The sequence below is a fragment of the Narcine bancroftii genome, chromosome 1 (genome assembly GCF_036971445.1).
Source record: "Narcine bancroftii isolate sNarBan1 chromosome 1, sNarBan1.hap1, whole genome shotgun sequence".
NCBI classification, from domain to species: Eukaryota; Metazoa; Chordata; class Chondrichthyes; order Torpediniformes; family Narcinidae; genus Narcine; species Narcine bancroftii.
Window position 1 is genome coordinate 424,543,891 of NC_091469.1, and position 14,345 is coordinate 424,558,235.

Consider the following 14,345-nt stretch of genomic DNA (forward strand, 5'->3'; position numbering starts at 1 on the left):
TCTGTGGCTAGCATTTAATGAGGTTTTAAAACCAGTATTTACAAAGCATGTTTTGAACCATTAAGTTATTTTTCCAGAAACCATTTTCATATTGGCAAAGGTCTGCTATTTATCTTGCCAAAATTAAAACTCTCTCATTCCCTAATCACATGAACTGCTCTCTTTTAATAAAATGTCAGTGAACAAAGGAGCTACTTAGAAGTACAAGAGTAACATTTAAATCACAACAACTCAACACCCATACACACAAAAAGCTCTGATATAAAGCACTCATACAACCAAACTCTTCTACGCCCACCTGTTTATCATTAATTGAATGCTTCTCAATTTCCTTCTTCGCTCGCAGAAGTTTGTTCTACAAAATAAAAATAAACCACACTAGATTTTTCTTATTCAGTGACTGTTGATGACAGCATTTGTTCAAAGAGAACTGTTACCCCATTCCTTAAGTTTAAACATGCTGGTTGATCAGTTAACTCAAATGAAATCAAATTATGACTCCATTTTAAGCAGCATTTTATTACTAAACTGCCATGATTAAGGGTATAACAATGTTCATGGAAGAATCAAAAGCCTATCCAAAATATAGAAACATAGAAAATAGGTGTAGGAGTAGGCCATTTGGCCCTTCAAGCCTACACCACCATTCATTTTGATCATGGCTGATCATCCACTCAGTACCCTGTTCCAGCTCTCTCTCCATACCCCCGATCCCCCTCGTCACAAGTACTAACTAACTCTCTCTTAAATATACCTATGAAACCGGCCTCAATCACTTCCTGTGGCAGAGAATTCCATAAATTCACCACACTCTGAGTGAAAAAATTCTTCCTCATCTCAGTCCTAAAGGACTTCCCCTTTATCCTTAAACTGTGACCCCCGGTTCTAGACTTCCTCAACATTGGGAACAATCTTCCTGCATCTAGCCTGTCAAATCCCTTAAGAAGTTTGAATGTTTCTATTAAATCTCCTCTTAATCGTCTAAACTCCAGCGAGTACAAGCCCAGTCGTTCTAGCCTTCATATGCAAGTCCCGCCATCCCTGGTATCAATCTGGTAAACCTTTCCTGCACTCTCTCCATGGCAATGATGTCCTTCCTCAGATAAGAAGCCCAAAACTGAACACAATACTCCAGGTGAGGTCTCACCAAGCCCCTATACAACTGCATCAATACCTCTCTGCTCCTGTACTCGAATCCTCTTGATATGAACGCCAACATACCATTCGCCTTTTTTACTGCTTGCTGCACCTGCCTGCCCACTTTTAATGACTGATGCACAGCGACACCCAGGTCTCTTTGCATCTCCCCTTTTCCTAATTGGATACCATTAAGATAGTACTCAGCCCTCCCATTCTTTCCTCCAAAGTGGACAACCACACACTTATCCACATTATATTGCATCTGCCATGCATTTGCGCACTCACCCAACCTGTCCAAGTCACCCTGCACACTCTTAACAGCCTCTACACAGCTCACAATCCCACCCAGCTTCGTGTCATCTGCAAACTTGGAAATCCTGTTTTCTATTTCCTCATCTGAATCATTAATATATATCGTAAATAATTGGGGTCTGAGCACTGAGCCTTGTGGGACCCCACTAGTAACTGACTGCCATTCTGAAAAGTACCTGTTTATTCCTACTTTTTGCTTCCTATCTGTCAACCAATTCTCTATCCACCTCAGTACCATATCCCCTATACCGTGTGCCTTAAGTTTGTATAGTAATTTCCTGTGTGGGCCCTTATCAAAAGCCTTCTGAAAATCCAGGTAAACCACATCTACTGGTTCTCCCCTATCCACTCTACTAGTTACATCCTCAAAAAATTCAATAAGATTAGTCAGACACGATTTTCCCTTCATAAAACCATGCTGGCTCTGACCGATGAATTCACCACTTTCCAGATGTGCTGCAGTCACATCTTTAATAACTGACTCTTAATATTTTCCCCACTACCGATGTCAAGCTAACTGGTCTACAATTCCCTGATTTCTCTTTCCCTCCCTTTTTAAAAAGTGGAGTTACAGTAGCCACCCTCCAGTCCTCAGGAACTACTCCAGAATCTAAAGAGTTTCGAAAAATTATCAACAATGCATCCACTATTTCATGGGCTACTTCCTTTAGCACTCTGGGATGCAAACCATCTGGCCCTGGGGACTCGTCTGCCTTTAATCCCTTCAATTTATCCAACACAACCTCATAACTTACACTTATTTTCCCCAGTCCTTCTGTCACATTAGCCCCATGGTCCCCTATTATTTCCTGAAGATTATTCATATTTTCCCTAGTGAAGACTAAACTAAAATAGTTATTTAATTGGTCTGCCATGTCCTTGTTCTCCATTACCAATTCACCTTTTTCTGATTGCAAGGGACCCACATTTGTTTTTACTAGTCTCTTTCTCTTGACATATCTATAAAAACTTTTGCAGTCATTTTTTATGTTCCCTGCCAATTTTCTCTCATAATCTCTTTTGCCTTTCCTGATTAATCCCTTTGCCTTCCTCTGTAGAACTCTGAATTTCTCCAAATCCTCTGGTATTCTGTCTTTCCTGGCTAGTCTATACGCTTCCTCTTTACACTTGATACTCTCCCTGATTTCCCTTATTATCCAAGGATGTACTACCCTCCTTCAGTTATTCTTTTTCCAAACCGGGATGAACAAACGCTGTATTTCACCCAGGTGATCCTTAAATGCTTGCCATTGCCTTTCTACAGTTAATCCTTTAAGTAACATTTGCCAATCTAACTTAACCAATTTGCGTCTCATACCCTCAAAGTCACCCTTCTTTAAGTTCAGAACCTGAGTTACAGAATTAACCCTGTCACTTTCCATCCTAATGTAAAATTCCACCATATTGTGGTCATTCTTGGCCAAAGGGCTTCGCACAACAAGATTGTTAACTGACCCTTCCTCATTACTCAGAACCCAGTCTAGAATGGCCTGTTTCCTCGTTGGTTTTTCAACATACTGGGTTAGAATATTATCCCGTACAGCTTCTAAGAAATAATTCTCATCAGTACCCTTACCAATTTGATTCATCCAGTCTATATGGAGATTAAAGTCACCCATTATAATTACCTTGCCTTTGTTGCACGCATTTCCAATTTCCTGTATAATTCCATCCCCAACCTCTCTACTACTGTTAGGTGGTCTATATACAACTCCCACTAACGTCTTCTGCCCCCTTGCATTTTGCAGCTCTACCCATATTGATTCCACATCATTCAAGCTAACATCCTTCCTTTCTATTGATTTTAACTCCTCTCTAACCAACAATGCTACCCCACCTCCTTTTCCTTTCTGTCTGTCCCTCCTGAATATTGAAAATCCATGAACGTTAAGCTCCCAACCTTGGTCCCCTTGAAGCCATGTCTCTGTGATCCCAACTATATCATAGTCATTTACAGCTATCTGCACATTCAAATCATCCACCTTATTACGAATACTCCTTGCATTAAGACACAAGGCCTTGAAGCTTGTTTTTACCAGAGCCCTATCAGCATTATGCTGTAAACTGGCCCTCTTACATTTTTGCCCTCTTACCTGCCTGCCTCTTTTGCTTTTCAACCTCCTATCTCCGACTTCTTCCCTCATGCTAAACCTTTTCACATTAAATGATGGATCAGCAATTTCCTTAAAATTTCCCAAGTATATGTGGAAAGAATATTTGACATTTTAAATATTATGAAAGATGCTATACGAATGTATTTGCATATTTCTTTCATAAAAAGTTGGATTTAAGTGTTGATTTCTCTCTTTCCATGCAAATTTATTAAATCACCATTCTGACAAAAGCACTTTGTCCACCTGCATAATCCAGAATACCTTAATCTATTTAATGTTGGAACAATTTAATTGTACAATACTAATTTAATTAGAGTACTATAAAATCCAACATTTTATTCACATATGCTGACTGGTGTACAATGCATCTCCAAAAAACATCCCCAATATCCATCATTCAATCAACCAGAAACTCAAATGACTAGAAAAAAAAGTAAATAAATAAATTTAAAGATTAATAAGAATAAAGTTTTAAATAAAAGTTTAAAATTGTAAAAGTAAATATTCTCTTGAACAATACTCCTTGGGAGAAAACATTCAGCTAACTGAGCGCACTGGGCACGTCCCACCCACTGCAGTTGTGTGAATAAAGTTTCAATAAAGTTGTGCTTGAATAAAATGGTGACACCCAAGCAGTTGTTGCTGCTTGCCATTTAGGCAACACTCCCAAGTGTCTCCCTATCACCGCCTAGTAAGAGTCTTTATTCGTATATTACTCAAGCTTTATCTGAAAACTTGGGGGGGGGGGGGAGGGGAAAATAATTATTACAGTGGTAGCTACTACTGTAATGCTGTTACAGTGCCAGCAATTGGGATTCTAATTTAAAGAAAGGTGCGCCAAACTCCACTGACATGGAGGTGAGTCAGGTTGCGACAAGGACCTGAACAGGACACTGATATGGAGGTGAGTCAGGTTGTGCCGAGAGCCTGACCAGGACACTGACGTGGCAGTGAGTCGGGTTGTGCCAAGGGTCTGTCCAGGACACCAGGATGAAGAGTCAGTTGATGCCACTGGGGCGACTTTCCCAAAGTGTCTCCCTATTGCTGCCTAGTAAGAGTCCACAACTTTATTAGTATTAGGTATATTAGTAAGGCTTTAACTGTAAGCTGGGTTGGGGGGGAGGGAGGGGGGGTTTAATTATGACTGCTGCACAGTTAGATGAGCAGTTAGCACAACACTATTACCGTGCCAGCAACCAGGTTTCAAATTTAAATTTTGTTAGTTACAGGAATTACTTGATTAAAGTATACTTTACATAATTAAAGACTACAATACTGAATTTTTCCCTCAAAATTACTTTAAATTTTGAATGGTGTATTCTTAATGCAGTTGTATTAGTTAGCCATTGTAAGACTGAGTCTCAGACAACTAAAAGAAAATTGCATTTCTGACATTTGTGATCCCCATAGGGGCCAGATAAGAGGATTTTACTGTATTTGAATTTTGAGAAGAAACTGGTTTCTCTACAATTATTTGATATTGAAGTATGGAGCATATTGAAATGACTAAAACACATTCAAATATTTCACACATAATTTATAATGATCCACAGTAAATTCAAACATCCAAAAATTCTTCTCCCCACACTTTCTTGTAAACCCGATTTAAAGGTACAAATTGATTCACTAAAAACAAATGTCAGTGATTTCTGTAGCTGGAATGCTGTTCCAAAATCTTACAAGATCAATTAAAGTACTTGATTTTAAGAGTAATAAAAGCAAACAAGTACATTGCTATCAACTGGATTTCGCCATTACCTCATTTTGAGCTACCAAGGTTATAAAAGCGCCACGCTTGAAGCATTCAATGGCGATGCTTTTACCAATACCACTCGACCCTCCAGTCACCTTAAAAAAAATAAAATAAATGTTACAAAAGTTCACGCATCTGAGTGGACCCAATACATTACTCTGGGAAATTTCTCAAGAAAAAAAAAATCTGGTTTGTTTCAGTGTTATTTTCACTATTTTTCTATTTTTATGAGAAATTGCTGCTTCATTTCCAGTGACTGTGGGGAAAAAAACTCTGCAAATGCAAGCTGTTCATTTAAAAAAAATTCCAGTTCAAAGAGAAAAGACAAGAGTTTGTAAAAGTTTGTTAAGAAATTGGAATTAGTTACCAACATATTGCATACATTTGGTTTTATTTTATAAATATTCCAAAACAAAAGCAGTATAATTGGAAAGAGGTGAAAAAAATATAAAATTCAAGACCAAGATATGGTCTTTATATGGTGTTACAAACTAACAACACTTTTAATTTTGTTTGGGACTAAAGGGACTTTGTTAGCACTAACAAAGAAACAGGAATGGAAAATTCAACAAACAATGGTAAATTCAAAATAATAGTTTTTTTTAAAAATCAGACCATTAATAACATAACATTTCTTACTGGAAATAAAACTCAAAATTCTGTGCACATTGTGGTTGAAGTAAAAACACAAAATGCTAGAAAGACTCAGCAGTTCAAACAATGACCTTTTATGTAGCAAAGACAGAGATACATATTTGACGTTTCAGGCTTGAGCCCTGCACTTTGTCTGCAATGGTCATCCAAGTTCCCAGTAGCATGACATTTCAATTCTCCTTCCCATTCCCTGACTGTACTGGGCCTTATTCACTGCCAGAGTAAGGTCCACTGGAAGCTGGTGGAAAAGTACTGGGTGTTCCACAGAACCCAACGGTTTAAATAGAGACTGCTCCACTTTCAGGTAACGAACTCCATCTATTCATTTGTGCCCCTCCACTCTTTCACCCCCATCCATTCTCATCCTCCCTTCCCTTTATTATTTTTCCACTTGTCAACTTGCTGAATTTCACCAGCAGATTGTGTTCAGCTTCCTGCATCTGCAGTCTCCTGTGTCTGAAGCATTGAACGGACACCCAAAAGAAGCTCAGAGTCATGCTCTGGGCTCCAAAGCAAACAATCGCAAATCACAATTAGTCTTCCTAATTTAGAGCAAACGTGCTTCAGGAGTAGCAAATTAAACACTATGTTTACAATGCTGCAGCTAACCTCTATTTTAAATTAGGAAAATAGGAAAGAAGGCGAATTAAAAAAAAAACAGGTGAGCACACCACCCGTCTGCTTCACTTGGATGGTTTGGGGGACAGGGTCCCATCTGCCCTCATGAACAACATGCTTGCACTCCCCGAGGGACACAAGCCTTGCCTGTTCTTTGAGCAGATTTTCTACAGCAGGTGCCCAAGGATATCAGACTCTTGCTCGCCAAAGAGGACTTCAGCGACCCGAGGAAAGTCACAGCCCGGGCCGACATGATCTGGAGAGTGAAGAAAGAAAACGGCACCTCAGTGGAACAGATTGCCAAGCCCTGACCTCAGCCGGCACAAGGGGTGCGGGGGCCCATTGATGACTCCCACCCTGCGCGTTTCTGGGAAACACCATGGCCAGCCATCGGTAATGGCTGCTGTGGTTGGCCAATGTGACAGCCTCCTCCACCTGTGGGTCTCTCTGTTGGAAAGGCAATTCCTCATGGTCACCGGTACCAAAATAAGTGTCTTTCCCCCATGACACCCGGAACATCAGTGCCGGGCCCGGGAGTGAGGGGAGCGAACACCACCCTATGTTTTGATGGCCACCACTTTAAATGGACTTTTACAGTCATGGCAGTGGGAGCCAATTTCCTGCATGCCCACTGCCTACTGGTGGACTTGAAAGTGTGACATTTGGTGCACACCAGAACTTTTCAAACGATGCCCCTGGGGGAAGCCAGATGACTGGCTCTGTCACAATGTCAGATGACGCCTATACATGCATCCTGACGGAGTTCCCTACAATCGTGGTGCCACAATTCTCCTCCATGGAACCAAAGCAGGGTAAGGCACCACATCCTCACTGACAGTCCCCCACTTCACATCAGGACATGCTGCCTCCCCCTTGAAAAACCTGCCCTCACTAAAGAGGAATTTAAGAAAATGGAGGAGTTTGGGATAGTGCAGCAGTCGGACAGCCGCTGGGCCTCCACCTTGCACATGATCTCGAAGGCAGCAGGAGGGTGGAGCCCGTGTGGTGATTACCAATGCCTCAACGAAGCCACCACACCAGACAGATACCCTGTGCTCTATATCCAAGACTTTACCACCAATGGTGTTTTCAAAGGTCAATTTAATCAGGGGTTATTCTCCAATCCCAGTGCACCCCACTGCCCTAATCACCCCCTTCGGCCTATTCAAATTCATGAGGATGCCCTTCAGGCTTAGAACACTGCTCAGACTGATGGAGGTGGTGGGCTAGGACCTCCCATTCATGTTCATCTACCTGGACAATACCCTTATTGCCAGCCGCAACCACTCAGACCACCTCAGAGAATTATTCATCCCCTGCAGGAGTTTGGATTGACCATCAACCCTGCCATGTATTAGTTTGGGCAGGACACAATAACTTCCTGGGTCATCAGATCGACAGGTACAGGGCGAAACCACTGCCCAAAAAGGTGGAGACCATTCGGCAGTTCATGAGACCTCGCACCGTTAATGGGCTGCAGGACTTTGCCGATATGATTAACTTCTACCATACCAGCAGCAGTTCAGATCATGCGCCATTTGTTCATGCTCATGGCTGGGGAAAATAAAGATGTTGCCTGGGTCTAGGAGGCCTTGGAGGCATTCCAGAAGGCAAAGGAGACTCTGGCCAAGGCCACCCTTCTGGTTCTCCAGAGGCGCCAGCCACCCTCGCAGTGGACACCTTTAGCACAGCAGCTGGAGGAGTCTTTAAACAGCTGATCAACGGGCAATGGCAGTCCATGGCCTTTTTTAGCAGGCACCTCCGGCCACCTGAACTTAAATACAGCACCTTTGACCAGGAACTATTGGCACAGTCCCTGGTGGCCAGGCATTTCTGATACTTTCTGGAAGACAGACAATTCAAGGTCTTCACAAACCACGGAGTTTTGCCTTCCACAAAGTGTCTGACCAGTCGTCAGCCAGGCAGCAGAGGCACCTTTCTTATGTGTCCGAATTCATTCCCAAAGACTTGTACACCTGCGAATATGTTTTTGTCCAAAGGGGAGTACACAGGGCACCCCTCTAACAGCCATACGAGGGGCCTTACAGAGACATCAGGTATAATGGGGTGACGTGTATTGGATATTGCTGGCAAAGAGGAAATATTTACCCTTGACTGCCTGAAACCTGCCCATGTGGACATTAGCCAACCAGTTGAGACTCAGTCCCTCAACACAGAGGTAGGCCATCCAAAGGGACAACAGACACTCCAATCGCTGTTTCTGGGTAGGGGAAAGGGTCATGTAGCAGCCTGTGAACTGGGCTGCGATCTGGCTCACAAAATGGCTGGCAAATGTGGCAATCGGGAGGGCTCCACAGGGACCTACAGCCGTCATCTTGCGTGACCTCCCTGTCATCAGATCTGTAGCTCAGGCAGCATCCAGGAAGAGAAATGGACCCTCTTAAAAAAAGGCCCTGTAGCAAAAGATTGTTGATTCATTTCTCTCCACAGATGCTGCCTGATGCGCTGAGTTCCTCCTCCTTCTCAAAGATTTGGTAACTCGAGGGCTTACATTTTCAGGAACTCGCATGGAATTGTGGCAAGTGATATGAAAGTCAGCACCATGGGGCTGTTGCCTCATGGCTCCACAGAGCCAGATTCAGTCTTAGCCTCAGGTGCTGACTGTGTGAAGTTTCCACATTCTCCCTACCTGTGCATGGATTTCCCTTTGGTGTTCCAGTTTCTTCTCATGTGCCAAAGGGATGGCCAGGGATGATATGGTGAGTTCCGAGGGACTTTTATTGTGCTGTATGACTTGATGACGTGTGCTATTAGGAGGCAGGAGGAAAGGTAAAGCCCCCACCCTGCCAAGAGATTTAAGATAAGCTTTTGAGGCTTTTATGACACCAGCTTTGAAACAAACAAAATCAAAGCCTAGTTAAGTACAACATCTAAAGAAAAATAGGTCAGTACTATCAGCAAACTTCGAATAGAGGAGTTGGAAGGAAATTAATAACAACACAAAAATACCTAGTTAAATGCAGCAAAGAGAGGAAAAAAAGGGAAGATGAAATTAAAAAATGAATGAAGTTTTCTTTGAAAAGCAAAACCACCAGAATATGGGAACAGAGATCAGTGGAATCAGTAGCAAAGTTTGATTTTTTTTACTTTGGCCTCCAGTGCAGACCATCCTAGATTAACAAGAAAACTTTGACTACCAAGAAAAGCATTGTGCTCTTGAGTTTAAATAGTCAACTATAATGTATGCACAACATCATCAGACCGCAGATCTGAGTCTCATCAGAGAGTGACAATTCAGCGACGGATTTAAAGGTGTACGAATATACAAATTAAATTATCAGCCATTAATGAAGAAATTACAAGATGACTTAGAACATTGGAAAGATTTACCACTAACACTGATAGGAAGGGCAAATTGCATTAAAATGAATATCTTCCCAAGGATACAATACCTATTTCAATCGTTACCAATTCAGCTAACAAAGAAATTCTTCAAGAAGCTAAAGAAAATAATAAGGAAATTCTTATGGAAAGGGGGGAAACCGAGGATAGCGCTAGATAAATTAACAGAATGGTACAAACAAGGGGGCTTACAGCTCCCAAACTTTAAGAATTATTATAGAGGAGCACAATTAAGATACCTATCAGATTTTTATCAAACAAGGGAAAAAACAGATTGAACCAGATTGGAGCTAGATAAAATAGGGGAGAAGGTACCAGGACATATACCATATAAGTGAGATGAAAAGCTGGTGCAACAGGGGAATTCACCAGTACTGCACCATCTGCTCAACATTTGGAAGAAGATTCACGTAGAAAGGAAAAAAAACAAATGATCAACTACCAAAATTAATATTGATGCAAATTCAACTAATCCCTTTCACAATAGATAACCTTTCCTTTAGAGAATGGGAGAGAAAAGGGATCAAAAGAATATAAAATTGTTTTTCGGGAAATAAATTATTATCTTTTGAACAAATGAAGTACAAATATGGTACAACTCACGGTACAATGTTTGCATACCACCAACTGAAAACCTACTTGAAGGACAAATTGGGAAGCAGGCTACCAGAAGGAAGCAGTTTTGAATATGTGATTACAGACACAATGATAATTAAAAGATTTATAACAAACATGTACATCAAACCGCAAGAGAAAGAAAACGATGAAATCAGCTGTAAACCCAAACAAAAGTGGGAACAAGACCTAAACATAAAGATAAAAAATGAAACATGGGAAAAGCTATGCTCTGGAACTATGAGAAATACAATAACATGAGGTTACGCATGATACAATATAATTGGTTACACAGGCTATATACCATGCCCCAAAAGTTAAATAAATGGGACCCAACAGTATCTGATAGATGTTTTCGCTGCAAGAAGGAAACGGGAACATCAGTACATGCAATTTGGGCATGTGAGAAAGTGGAAAAGTTTTGGGAAGATCTAAATCAGGAATTAAATAAAATCACAAAAACCAACATACCAAAAAATCCAGAGATCTTTCTTCTAAGTAATACAAGAAATAAAGAACTTGGCCTCAATTTGGATGAAGCACAAAAAAGATTTATTATGATAGCCTTAGCTGTAGCAAAAAAATATTATGTCAACCTGGAAATCAGAAGATTGCCTGAGATTACAGCAATGGTACATAGAAATGAATAAATGTATTCCACTGGAAACTATAACATACAATTTAAGAAATAACATCACAGTATTCAAACAAATTTGGGAACCGTACATGGAACACAACAGAGAAGTCCTACCGCGGACCTCCACCCCCTAAAATGACAGAATGAGAAGAAGACGAAATGAACTGACCCAGTGTGTAAAGTAGATGACACAATTTTCTTGTTTATTTTCATTGTGTAATGACATTGTTTAATGGGTTTAATGTATCTTATACGTTGAACGTTGAGTGGGTGGGAAGAAGGGAGGGAAGGGAGGGGGGGAAAAAGGGGAGAAAATGACACTGTGTATATTCAAGAGGGAAAGGTTTATGTGTATTTTGGTCAATATGGTTCATAGTGTGAAAAATTTAAAAAAAATTAAAAAAGGTGTATGAATAAAGTTTGTTAAAATAATCAACAAAAACCAGTGGATAATAAGAAAGATTGCTACAATGGACACTTGGTGAGATTTCAACGGTAACGGTAAGTATTCTCCCCAGCAGAATACTTAATGATACAAAGAAGCTGGAAGAAAAGGCAAGCATTTTGCCAGCCATCGTGATTGTTACTTTTATTGACAGGTAATAATACACAAAAAGTAATCTACAAGATGTACTTCAATTTTTGCCTGCTGTAAGTCCAACAAAGAGTCACCATGGGCATTGCCTAGCACCCCTAACGAAAGGAGAAAGAGGAACAAAAGAGCATCCTTTCAGAGACTGTGTCTGTAGATTCACCTCCTGCGCTTCTGCAACCTCAGACTCCCGATCAAATTATTGGCAACCCAAACTCCAGATCTAAACACAATCAGGAAGCCTTCAGTGCCAGAGGCCCTTCGGGAGCCCTACTTGACATCCATACCCTTTCAAATCCCGTTCCAATGCCTGGTTCCTATGAACCAATCACCAGCAGCCTACAGCCTATGTGGGTCCTTTGACCACCAAGCCCATCATCGCTGGTCCGCTGCTGTGGTTGTCTCCCATGCTTCTCCATCCCAATGGGAGGTGTGTTTATGGTGCCAAGCGCCAGTCTGTTGCTACCCTAGATTCTTCTATCCCATGTGGTGTGCTGCCCAGTACAGGCATCACCTTCTTGGACACAGACCACTGTGTTTGCAGTATTTAAAAAAAAAGCAACAGAAAAAAATGACTGGAGAAATTGTGAACTTCCAAGAGCCAACATAGCGAGAAACCTCAAGCAGGAATTAAATTTAAAAAAAAACATGCAAGGTAAAGTATGAAATATGCTAAAAATTTCATCACGAGCCAAGAGAGGGTGAAATGAAATAAAATTTCAACAGGAACGCCACTGCAGAAGCCAAAATGTAATAAAGAAGGGAATATTTGAGGGGATAAATAAAACTAGAAATAAATCAAGACAAAAACAATAAATTACAAAAACACAAAAGAGAGCACATTTTTCTTGCCCTACTGTCACTGTGAATATTATCTTTTATGTTCTCTTTCTGTACTATAATCTAATGTTTATTATTGGAGTTTTTAATCCCTATCTGCAGCAAGAATTTCAGTACTTATGTACTTATTTGCATCATAATAAACATTATTGCAGAGAAATGGATCAGAATTCAATCCACAAGACCATAAGAGTGACAGAGAGAATCACCGGAGTCTCCCTCCTCTCCTCTCCCCCCCCCCCCCCCCGCCCCCAATTGATGTTATCTACTGAGATCAATGTCTGAAGAAGGTGTACAAAATCATTGCGGACACCTTCCTGCACACAGCATCTTTCAACTGCTCCCGTAGGGGAAAGAGATACAGGAGTATCAGAGCCAGCACCACCTGGCTAAGGAACAGCTGCTTTCCATGGGCAGAGAGAATGCTGAACGACCAAAGGAACTGCTCACACTAACAATTCATGACACAATATTTATTTGCATAGATGAAATACTTGTTCTGCGTACCATATGTATTGCTAGTGTGTTATGTCTGATTGGATTTTTGCATGTTTTGCACCAAGGACCTGAGAATTCAGTTTCTTCGGGTTCTACTTGTACAATCAGATGACAATAATAAACAACCTGCCTTTATAGTAAATGTTAGGAAATGAGAGGATGAAGGAGATCAAGAGATCTTTCACTTAGTAAGATTTTGATGGAGGTGCTGATTTCAAGTTTGAGAAAAGGAGCATGTTTGCAAATGGGAAAGCAGCAGCAATGTATGCCATGAGACTTATTGACAGAAATTATTTTTTTTTTTAATTGCAGTGCATTCCCTGGTGTGCAAACAGATTTAAAAAAAGCAGAAAATTGGAATTGCAAACAGATGGCATAATTGGCTCCCAAGGAGTATAGGTAATGTAAAGATGACGTAACTCAGATGGAAATCAGTAAAGAAAACACACAATCTGTAACATATTCAAGACACTGCAAAAGAACAGGAGATCTAAAATGTGAAAAAAAAAACTGCCCATTCACTGAAATTTTCTTCCAGAATGCCTACTCATGTTTTTTTTGCGCATCTTTCAAATTAGCAAAACAAATTAGCAAGTAGACAAAACAGTTTCTCAATCTTTTTCTTATTGTCTTAGTTTTACAAATCCCCACAATCTTAGATTTATAATTATTAGTAGAATGATGGATATTGATCAGTCCCCTAGTTGGGCTAAGGTGGAGTTAGCCTGTATTTCTGAATTTGATGTTCACCAGTTTATACACATGGAATTTTAATTTATTGCAGTGTTATGATATGCCAGTATTAAAACATTTGTTAAAGATATGGGTTAAAAGAAATGAGGTTCGAGGAACAAAGGGTAAATTATCAATTCAAACTCCATTATATCAAAATCAGCTTATTCCCTTTTCAATGTTTAATAAGCATTTAAAGATATGGTATTCTCAGGGTATAAAAGTGATTCAGGACTGTTTTGAAGAAGGGCAGTTTCTTTCTTTTAATCAATTGAGGGAGAAATTTGATTCATCGGTAAATTCTTTATTTGTGTATTATCAACTCAGAGCTTTGATAAGGGATAATCATGGCAAAGAGATGAGTTTACCCAAGTTCACGAAATTTGAATCTTTGATTTCCTTTATACCAAAGAAAGGTTTTATTTCAGATATGTATTGATTGTTACAGGAAAGTATGGAAAAACCGAATTTGGAGAA

General features: G+C 40.3%; 1 protein-coding gene across 1 annotated transcript in view; it reads right to left on the reverse strand.

Moving 5' to 3' along the window:
* Positions 1-9,172, reverse strand: part of kdsr (3-ketodihydrosphingosine reductase) — a 45,189-nt gene extending 36,017 nt beyond the window's left edge. Inside the window, exons 1-3 of the mRNA XM_069931003.1 lie at positions 9,104-9,172; positions 5,325-5,414; positions 299-355 (exon numbers count right to left, since the gene is read on the reverse strand). Coding sequence (XP_069787104.1) covers positions 299-355; positions 5,325-5,414; positions 9,104-9,172 — 216 coding nt within the window. The remainder of the gene's footprint in view (positions 1-298; positions 356-5,324; positions 5,415-9,103) is intronic.
* Positions 9,173-14,345: the final 5,173 nt, after the last annotated feature.